This window comes from Cyrtonyx montezumae, unplaced genomic scaffold (assembly GCF_038088225.1).
Source record: "Cyrtonyx montezumae isolate F1298 unplaced genomic scaffold, pur_monq_1.0 scaffold_40, whole genome shotgun sequence".
In the NCBI taxonomy this organism is placed as follows: Eukaryota; Metazoa; Chordata; class Aves; order Galliformes; family Odontophoridae; genus Cyrtonyx; species Cyrtonyx montezumae.
This window is the reverse complement of record NW_027072046.1, coordinates 1021909-1032869: the sequence shown is the minus strand read 5'-3', so window position 1 is coordinate 1032869 and position 10961 is coordinate 1021909. Positions and strand designations below refer to the sequence as shown.

The 10961-nt window shown below is 56.5% G+C and overlaps 1 protein-coding gene across 1 annotated transcript in view; it reads left to right on the top strand.

The window, feature by feature from the left end:
- Nucleotides 1-3785, top strand: part of LOC136055336 (uncharacterized) — a gene marked incomplete at its 5' end in the record, with an annotated part of 64171 nt that extends 60386 nt beyond the window's left edge. The window contains one exon of the mRNA XM_065747061.1: nt 3034-3785. Coding sequence (XP_065603133.1) covers nt 3034-3785 — 752 coding nt within the window. The remainder of the gene's footprint in view (nt 1-3033) is intronic.
- Nucleotides 3786-10961: the final 7176 nt, after the last annotated feature.

The window sequence follows — 10961 nt, the reverse complement described above, 5'->3', positions numbered from 1 at the left end:
AAATTTAGGCCATGAGGCTCTTCAACTGCTCCCCTGAGCTGAGCGGATCTGATCCTGAGCCCCAGGGGATCAACCACGGCCTCCCCAGCAGCATCCCCGTGCTCCAAGACCTCGGGGATCTCTGTGACCTCGATGAGATCATCACCTCTCACAGCATGAGCTCTCTCTCGCTGCCCCAAGAGATTCTCTCCTGCGACTACAGCGTCCCTGAAGCCTCCAGCATGATGCTGAGCACAGAGCAGCTCAGCCTCCCCCTGCAGCAGTGGGGTGGAAGAGAAGGGTTAGAGCCATTCTTATAGGACGGGGGGGAGGGAAAGGTGGGATGAGGTTAGTGATATATTGTTGTACAGTTTTTCTCATTTCCTAATAACTGTTATTTGTTCAGAACTGGGGAGGGAAGGGATGGGATGAGGATAGTGTTCTATTGTTGTACAGTTTTTCTCGTTTCCTAATAAATGTTGTTTGTTCTGACCCGCTCCACGACTTGCTGGGGGTTGAAACAGCCCTTGGGGGGGGGAAGCTGGGACAGACACAGAAAGTGGTGTCCCCAGCCCAGAAGCGAAGCTCAGATCAAGGGCAGGGATGAAGGGCACTGCAGCCTTCCTCTAAGGCAGATGGGGTCACTTCTGGGAGGAGGGGGGAGCAGAGCCTTCCAAGGGGGGCCCACTCCAGAGCCTGGGTTGTTCTCCCTGCTGCAGCAAAAGAACTCCAAATATCCCAAAGAAAAGTAAGGGAGGGAGCTGCTGGCAGGACACTACCCCACTCCCCTCTTCCACCCAACATAAAGCCACAGTACCAGAGGAAAAATAACATCACCTTCGCAGCCAGAAAGCGCCAGAAAACTTCACCTCACTTTATCGACCATTTCACATGTGAGCTCCTCAACTTCATAGCAATGCAGCCAACACAGCACCTTCAGGCCACAGTGCCACCACAGTGCCGCCACAAACGGACCCAGAGCCAGAAGGAGACCGTAACAAGTGCTGCAAACGCATAGGAAATCCAGCAGCTACACAGGACGGAAAGGTCACGGGCACGCACTCGGAGAGCTCAGCGCAGCAGTTTCCCTTTCAGGCCCAAACTGAACGCCCAGAGCAAAGACGAGGCCCGGATGGCACTCCGGGCAGTCGCAGGAGCAGCAGCAGGGACGGTCCCCGTCCTGAGCTCCAGAGTGGCAAGTCGGGGAAGCAGCGCAGATCCACGGTGCCACGGTGGGGCCTCCATCCGAACAGCCCACAGCTGTGGGGAAGCCACAGCCAGAAAGCCCATAGGGCACGACGAGGCCACGGGGCAGCTCCCAAGAGAAGCCCGGGCAGCTCCGGCCCCGCTCCGCACAGAGGGCGGAGCTGAGGGAGCCCACGGCCTTTCGGAGTCCTCAGCAGCAGCACAAGCGCTCCCGGCTGGCAAAGCGAGCAGCCCAACACAGCCGCGCTGCAGCACAGCCACAGCGCCTCGGCCCGCTCCTCCCGCCGCTCTGAGGGGCCCGCTCTCCGCCCGCCCTTTTCCAGCCGCCCCGGCCCGGCCCGGCCCCGTCCCGTCGCGTGAGTGACGTCATCGCCGCGTGCGGCAGCAATGGCGGCAGTGGCGCCGGTTCGGGAGCGGTGAGTGCGGGGCCCGGCGGCTCACGTGTGCTCCCCCCGATCCCTGCGACATCGGCCGCCCCACGGGGCCGTCCCTGGGCCTGGGCTGCGTTGGGGACAGCGAGCGGGAGATGCTGGTGCTCCTCGCTCAGGGGCTGCGGCCTACAGGGGGGCACCGGGGACGGCGCGGCCGCGTCCCGGGATGCGGCTGGATGGGGGTGGGGATGGGATCGGAGATTGGGAAGTGGCTTTGCTTGGGGTTGGGAGTGGGGATGGGCTCAGGGAGGGGGGCAGGGATGGAATTGGGCATGGACATGAGGGTTTTGGGATGACGACGGGTTCGAGGATTATCAAGGATGGCGATGGGGACTTAGTTGGGGTTGGGAGTGGGATGGAGTTGGGAATGGGGCCATGGAGGGGGACAGGGACAGATTTGAGAGCGTAGATGAGGTAGAGAAGGGGGTGGGGACGAAGATGAGGATGTGTTTGAGGATGGGGCCGACGATGAGGATGAGGTCAAGGATGGGGATAGGGATTTAATTGGGGTAGGGTTCAGGGATAGATTTGGGAATGGGGATGAAGTCGAGAAGGAGATGGGGACAAGGATGAGGATGAAGTTCGAGGAGGGAATGGGATCAGGGATGGGAATGGGATTTAGTTGGGGTTTGGGATGGGGATTTAGTTGGGAATGGGGTCATGGAGGGGGGTAGGGATGAAGTTGGGAATGGAGATGAGGTTGAGGAGGGGGTGGGGATGAAGATGAGGATGGGTTTGAGGATGGGGACAGGGATGAGGTCAAGGAGGAGATCGGATCGAGGATGGTGATAGGGATTTAACTGGGGTTGGGGTATGGGATACAGTTGGGAATGGGGATGAGTTCGAGGAGGGGATGAGAGTGGGGGCACTCTGTGGCTCTGTGGTGCTGGCAGTGCAGCTCTTCACAGCTTCTTGATTCTTCTGCAGGTTCATTGCTTCCAAGGAGCGGTTCCATGCCTACCTGAGAGCCAACGGGGAGCCCGGCAGCCGAGGGGGTGGTGAGGAGGAGGAGGAAGAGAAGGAGAAGGAGGCTGTCAGCAAGCAGAGCAAGCCCCCTGCCAAGAGGGGGAGGTTGGATGCACAGGGACAGGACGGAGAGAGGCAAGGGGAGCCCGAGGATGGGGAGCAGGAGCCCATGGAGCGCAAACGAGCCCGGGGGCAGAACAAGAGCAGGCCCTGCATGAAGCCCAACCACTACGAGAAGAGCCAGTTATGCCCATCAGTCACGCAGGTATGACATGGAGTGTGATGCTCTGCTTTGCTCTTGGTGGGTTTCTTGATTTTTCTAGTTAGGAGAGCACACCCCAGAGTGATGGAAGGCAAAGATGCACCAGGGTGACCTCCCAGGAGAAGGGAGCTGAGGGCAGGTTCACAGCAGAGCTACAAGAAGAACCTTGGATGCCCAGCAATGGCTGAGCGGCTCCGCAGAGCTGGGCGACCCCCGCATCCCCCCCGGAGCAATTCGTGCCCTACACGGAGCAGGGCATAGCTGTGGCCCCAGTGGTGCCCTCAGTCCCCACCTTCCAGCAGCAGGAGGGGCAGATCCAACACTTGAACATCTCAGAGGCAGCCCCAGGTGGCAGCAGTGGTATCCCCACGGGTGACACTGTCCCCCTCCACAGCAACATCCCAGCGGGTACCTTTGCTGCCCCCAGTCCCCAAGAGATAGAGAACAGCCTGGAGAGCTTAGACACAGATGTGCCCGAAGAGGTGCTGCTGGAGGAGGCCATGAGGCTCTTCAACTGCTCCCCTGAGATGCTGAGCGGATCTGATCCTGAGCCCCAGGGGATCAACCACAGCCTCCCCAGCAGCATCCCCATGCTCCAAGACCTCGGGGATCTCTGTGACCTCGATGAGATCATCACCTCTCACAGCATGAGCTCACTCTCACTGCCCGAAGAGATTCTCTCTTGCGACTACAGCGTCCCTGAAGCCTCCAGCATGAAGCTGAGCACGGAGCAGCTCAACCACGTTTGGATGTGCACCAAGGAGGCGCGACAGGATCTGACACTGTCAGAAATGCTGCTGGCACTGCCCCGGGGTGATGAGCTCCAGCTGAAGGCCAAATCAGAAAAGAGGGGGAAAAAGGAGCGAAGCAGCTTCCTGATGAGAAAAAGCCACAAAGAGAGGGTCTCCCCCTGCAGCAGTGGTGTAGAAGAGCAGGGTTAGAGCCAGTCATATAGGAAAGGGGGGAGGGAAAGGTGGGATGAGGATAGTGTTCTATTGTTGTACAGTTTTTCTCGTTTCCTAATAAATGTTGTTTGTTCTGATCCGCTCCACGTCTTGCTGGGGGTTGAAACAGCCCTTGGGGGGGGGAAGCTGGGACAGACACAGAAAGTGGTGTCCCCAGCCCAGAAGTGAAGCTCAGATCAAGGGCAGAGGAAGGCTGCAGTGCCTTCACCCCCCTAAGGCAGATGGGGTCACTTCTGGGGGACGGGGGTGCACAGCCTTCCAAAGGGGGTCCCACTCCAGAGCCTGGGTTGTTCTCCCTGCTGCAGCAAAAGAACTCCAAATATCCCAAAGAAAAGTAAGGGAGGGAGCTGCTGGCAGGACACTACCCCACTCCCCTCATCCACCCAACATAAAGCCACAATATCAGAGGAAAAATAACATCACCTTATGTATGGTAAATAACCCCCAAGGATGGTACTCAGTGAAAATAGTATGGAAGATGGTATATTTAGTAGGCTTATATAGATGGTGCACAGACAGCCAGCAAAGGATGGTGGCTCGGCTTCAGGATGAAAGAGGCTTGCCGTGGACGCCACGCAGGAGGGATCTCCAAGAAGAGATCCTTCCCCAGTGGTGGTCTGCCCTGAAATGGGGTTTGGGAGATGTGGAGCCAGGCTCCAGCCGTTCCAATCACACAGGTATATCGCCTTTAGCTGTGCCCCTGTGGCTGCCTCGGTGCTCAGCTCAGGTGATCAATCAGTGGTTCAGGCCGTGATTCAACAGTTCCCATACACCGTGGGTACAGCGTGGCTGCACAGAAAGATCCAGAAGGGGATGTCCAAAAATTACCCGTAAAAGCCACAGCTTTTCAGCCAGGCCTGGCTTGAGACGGATACGGGAGCACGTGGGGAACAGATGTGGTTAAGGGCGGTGGGTTCAAGGGCAGGGACACGGGGGGGAGAGGATGGGTGGCCCACGGTGCAGCCCCCGGGCAGCTCTCCAGGGCAGCGTGACACTGCACGAAAACGAAAACTCCCTGCAGTGCATCATGAAAGTCAGCCATGAGAGTCAGGCATCCGGAGCCGGAGCCTCAGCAGAGAGCATCTCCACCAGCCCCAAACACAACGGGAACCCCGAACGGGGCTCCACGTGCAGCCCCAAGCTCACACGTCCCTATGGTGGGCGCACGGATGGCCCCAGCACACATTGCTCTCTCCACAGCCACAGAAATCCCCCCTGGGCTGCAGTGATGGGAGCTCTGACCCCTTCCCATCTCCTAACGGCCACGGTGAGGTGGCTGCACCTCGCGGTTAACCCTGTAAGCTCATTGGAGGTGAGGAGGACGTGGTGGGCGGGGACAGAGCACGAGGACCCCCAGTAACGACCACCGGCAGGAGACCCCAACCGTTGGCAGTTGGAGCCGCTGCTCAAGAGCAGCAGACGCAGCTCTCTGCTGCTTACTTCTCTGCTTCTTACTTCTCCCTGGCACCTCCGATGCTCATCTATCCTGAGCTCCTCAACAGCGCAGGTGAGCAGCAGCCCCGCTCGCCCCACGCCGGCGCTGCCGTCCCTTCTCCGTCCCCCTCCGGGCTCCTCCTGGCGGTTGGGGAGGGGATCGACGCCGTTTCCCTCATCTCTTCCAGGCTCAGCCAAACCCTGCCAGCCCCCTGCGATGCAGCAGCCCCCGCTGGCAGCCCCGCTCACGGTGACACCGATGGCAACCGGCGCAGCCGAGGCTCTCCCACCAGGTTAGACGTGCCCCTACCCGCAGTGGGAGCTCTCCGGGGGAGGGGGTGTCAAAGACCCTTTGACGGGTCCCAGCAACATCCCGGACCCCAGCAGAACCAGTGGCCATCACCAGAGCACAGATCCCGATTACGGGCAGCGAGGATGGCTCAGGCACCCAAAAGCCCGGGGTGCTGCCCTGCCCTGAGCATCCTCACTCCAAAACAGAAGCACAGGCAGCAGCAGTGCCTCTATGGGCCACAAAGAGACGCTCTGCTCAAGAAAAGAAGGAAAAGAAGAGTTCCTAAAGAAAAAAAGACGCCGAGCAGAGAGTCGGGGATGGGGACGCCACAAACGGACCCAGAGCCAGAAGGAGACCGTAACAAGTGCTGCAAACGCATAGGAAATCCAGCAGCTACACAGGACGGAAAGGTCACGGGCACGCACTCGGAGAGCTCAGCGCAGCAGTTTCCCTTTCAGGCCCAAACTGAACGCCCAGAGCAAAGACGAGGCCCGGATGGCACTCCGGGCAGTCGCAGGAGCAGCAGCAGGGACGGTCCCCGTCCTGAGCTCCAGAGTGGCAAGTCGGGGAAGCAGCGCAGATCCACGGTGCCACGGTGGGGCCTCCATCCGAACAGCCCACAGCTGTGGGGAAGCCACAGCCAGAAAGCCCATAGGGCACGACGAGGCCACGGGGCAGCTCCCAAGAGAAGCCCGGGCAGCTCCGGCCCCGCTCCGCACAGAGGGCGGAGCTGAGGGAGCCCACGGCCTTTCGGAGTCCTCAGCAGCAGCACAAGCGCTCCCGGCTGGCAAAGCGAGCAGCCCAACACAGCCGCGCTGCAGCACAGCCACAGCGCCTCGGCCCGCTCCTCCCGCCGCTCTGAGGGGGCCCGCTCCTCCCGCCGCTCTGAGGGGGCCCGCTCTCCGCCCGCCCTTTTCCAGCCGCCCCGGCCCGGCCAGGCCCGGCCAGGCCCGGCCCGGCCCGGCCCCGTCCCGTCGCGTGAGTGACGTCATCGCCGCGTGCGGCAGCAATGGCGGCAGTGGCGCCGGTCCGGGAGCGGTGAGTGCGGGGCCCGGCGGCTCACGTGTGCTCCCCCCGATCCCTGCGATATCGGCCGCCCCACGGGGCCGTTCCTGGGCCTGGGCTGCGTTGGGGGGAGCGAGCGGGAGATGCTGGTGCTCCTCGCTCAGGGGCTGCGGCCTACAGGGGGGCACCGGGGACGGCGCGGCCGCGTCCCGGGATGCGGCTGGATGGGGGTGGGGATGGGATCGGAGATTGGGAAGTGGCTTTGCTTGGGGTTGGGAGTGGGGATGGGCTCAGGGAGGGGGGCAGGGATGGAGTTGGGAATGGACGTGAGGTCGAGGAGGGGGTGGAAATGAGGATGAGGATGGGGGACGAGGATGAGGTCATGGGGGGATAGGATCAAGGATGGGGATAGGGATTGAACTGGGGTTGGGGTTGGGGTCAGGGATAGAGTTGGGAATGGGAATGAGGTCAAGGAGGGGATGAGGATGGGGGCACTCCAGGGCTCTGTGGTGCTGGCAGTGCAGCTCTTCACAGCCTCATGGTTCTTCTGCAGGTTCGTTGCTTCCAAGGAAGAGTTCCACGCCTCCTTGAGAGCCAACGGGGGGGGAGCCCGGCAGCCGAGGGGGTGGTGAGGAGGAGGAGGAGGAGAAGGAGAAGGAGGCTGTCAGCGAGCAGAGCGAGCTCCCTGCCAAGATGGGGAGGTTGGATGCACAGGGCCAGGACAGAGAAACGCAACGGGTGACCGAGGATGGGGAGAAGGAGCCCATGGAGCGCAAACGAGCCCGGGGGCAGAACAAGAGCAGGCCCTTCATGAAGCCCAACCACTACGAGAAGAGCCGCAGGTATTACATGGAGTGTGATGCTCTGCTTTGCTCTTGGTGGGTTTCTTAATTTTTCTAGTTAGGAGAGCACACCCCAGAGTGACGGAAGGCAAAGATGCACCAGGGTGACCTCCCAGGAGAAGGGAGCTGAGGGCAGGTTCACAGCAGAGCTACAAGAAGAACCTTGTATGCCCAGCACTGGCTGAGCAGCTCCGCAGAGCTGGGCGACCCCGCAGCCCCCCCGGAGCAATTCATGCCCTAAAAGGAGCAGGGCATAGCTGTGGCCCCAGTGGTGCCCTCAGTCCCCAGCTTCCAGCAGCAGGAGGGGCAGATGCAGCAGCTGGAAATCTCAGAGGCAGCCCCAGGTGGCAGCAGTGGTATCCCCACGGGTGACACCGTCCCCCACCACAGCAACATCCCAGCGGGCACCTTTGCTGACCCCACTCATCAAGTGGCACAGAACAGCCTGGAGAGCCTAGACAGAGATCTGCCCGAAGAGGTGCTGCTGGAGGAGGCCATGAGGCTCTTCAACTGCTCCCCTGAGCTGAGCGGATCTGATCCTGAGCCCCAGGGGATCAACCACGGCCTCCCCAGCAGCATCCCCGTGCTCCAAGACCTCGGGGATCTGTGACCTCGATGAGATCATCACCTCTCACAGCATGAGCTCTCTCTCGCTGCCCCAAGAGATTCTCTCCTGCGACTACAGCACCCCTGAAGCCTCCAGCATGATGCTGAGCACAGAGCAGCTCAGTCTCCCCCTGCAGCAGTGGGGTGGAAGAGAAGGGTCAGAGCCATTCTTATAGGACAGGGTGGAGGGAAAGGGGGTGTCATAAACGCTCAGAGTCCAATCTGAGTTTTAGAATATTTTATTATAATCAAAAGGTGAAAAGTAATAAGCAAGCAGTGCTGGGTGTGCCGGGGAGCCTCTCTCCACCGACACACCGCAAAGAAAGAAAGAATACCTATTTAAAAGTATAGTTCATACATATTCATCACATTCCAAACTCTGATTTATAAAGAGGATTACACTTAAGGGTTGATTTTGATGTAAATCTTCAAACCTTGAAGGGGAAGAGCCCCTCACTGGTATTTTGTTAGGAGGGGTAGCGATAAGCTTAACACAGCTGGCCCAACACATAAATCAGTAAGGGAGGAGCACCTTTGGCGCCATGTGGTCCTTTTCCAGGGATCAGCTTCCCCAAGCTAAGTACCCCGAAAAGGGCCACTGGCCCCATCTCTCGGTGCATTCCAGGCTCATCTTCCAAGGTCTGTGTTAGTTTCACCCCTTGGTGTGAGGAATACGCTTTTTGTTACACAAGACTGGTGTTTGAAATGCAGATAAAGTTCTATCCTTCCATGTCTCACAAGGACATTTTACTCCTTCAAGTAACTTTGTATACCAATTGGAATTAATGCCAGTCCGAAGGTATTGTGTCAGCAGCTTTGACTTTTTATCTTTGACACGAATCACCTTTACATGTTTCACAATCCCCCATTTCCCTTTTGATCCCCATCAGTGATTCGTGTCCGGTATTCTAAATTCAATACTGCTTTCCTAGCAGCTTGCAAAAATGGAGCCGCTTCAGTTTTTACTACCATCAATTTGTGGGTCCTTCCAGACTTTGCTTCTTCTGGATCTATTGGCATTGCAGAAATCTGCATTCCTTGTATCACGGAAGGTATTATCCGAATGAGGCATGGAATTATACAAGGTATAAATATTAGTCCAATCATCCCACACAGTATCATGAAACCCAGTCGTTTCCACCACGCGCCCCCAAATAATTGATTCCACCAATCCTCGTTTAGAATTGAATTCCACCTCTGGATCGGAACATGGGCAATTCTTTTTATCTCTTCTGCAATATTTGTTATGGCTTGTCTGCTCTCGTCTATTGTGAGACAGCATTCGGAGGTGTTAAACCTTCCACAGACCCCTCCTTCCTCCGCCAGTAAGTAATCTAGAGCTAACCGATTTTGATATACTGCTGCCCTGGTTTGTGAGAGTTGTCGGGCTATTAATTTTAAGGCCTCTGCTGTTTGGTTTGTTACTACTTCTACCACGGCTTGTAACCTAATAATTCGATTCAGCATATAGATGGGAGTTCTATATCCCCAACTACCATCTTGGGCCCACAGAGCTGGGTCGTAGTATTCTATTATTCTCTGTGGAGGCCATTCATCATCCTTCCAGGTTTGAGTCCCTCCTATTTTTAATTCTCGTTTTTGTCTAGCCAGAGTTTCGTATAGTGGCACTCCCAGAGTTTTCCCCCGTTGTCTAGGTAATAGGAAAAAGGCTGGTTGTATTATCCCAATAGTACAAGTGCCTTTCCAGTCTTTTGGCAATTTATTAAATGCCCGTCTTCCACAGATCCAAAATAGTCCGTCAGGAGATCTCCAATCTGAGACATTCCTTCCCGGCTCTTCCCAAAATTCCTTTAAGGCTTCTATTTCCCTGAAGGGATTTTCATTGCTCTCATTCTTCCAACATAGGGAGTGCTTAGTAAGAGATGTACAATTATTTGTCCAGTATCCCTGGGGAGGGCCGGGCCACCAATGTCCCGCTCCCTCCGTGGAGTTTGTGGTTAATACCATTTTGCAGGGGGTAACTCCCAAATGTCGTTTAAATTGCCTTCCTTCCCTTGATATACAGATTTGTCCAATAACTTCATGACTAAGTATCCATCCCTCTGGTCTCATTTCAGTTGACCTGTGAGTATGATTCCAATTTAGTAATTGCCATGGTTCTAGTCCCTCCCCTCTCCAGGGCCATTGTTCTGTCATCTGAGACCCCCCGCATATCCAACATGAGGATATATTTAATTCAGTGGCAATTTCTTGCATAAGGTTAATGAACAGGTTAACCCCCTTGGTAGGTCCAGATTCCCCTAGGATTTTTCTCACCTCATCATAGAGGGGTGACTGTTTGTTTTCCTGCATTTTGTTCTTCTGTATTTTGTTTTCCTGCATTTTGTTCTTCTGTATTTTGTTTTCCTGCATTTTTTGCTTGACCTGCAGTTGCTTGGTAACATTTCTCACTAGCTCTTCCTTGTATTGATCTTGGACCCCCCCCGCCATCAGAATATCCCCACATCCCTGATTTAGTGAAACAGATGTTTTCCTCTCCCAGTGGACAAGCACGGCCATTTATAAATCCACTTTTTCCTTTGTTAGCTGCCACCCAGAGGTCATGCCTAGCAATTATAATGCGTTCCTATCATAACAGGCCGTGTTTATGTGGGTATGGAATGATAATGCCCATTCCGTGGTTCGACCGTATTTAACGTATTGGTAGCACTTTGAGCATGGGTTTGCAGTTCCACTGCCAGGATAGCTCAGTATGGTTAAGAGCATCACTATACCCCACCGTTCTCTCATCCCTCTGCCTCCTCCGCCTACCGGGTTGCATCCGGCAGCGGGGTAAACCATCTTCTCGGCAGCAAGGATAGTCTTCAGGGGCTCCATACGAGCAGTCATATCCTGCGCACCCCTGCCCAAAATTTCCCAATTTGTATTCTCACAAGTCGAACACTACAGGGCACCCAGTTTTGTTGGTAGTCCTCTATATTTTCTGCTCCCTGTTCCTTGGTCCTGTGAATG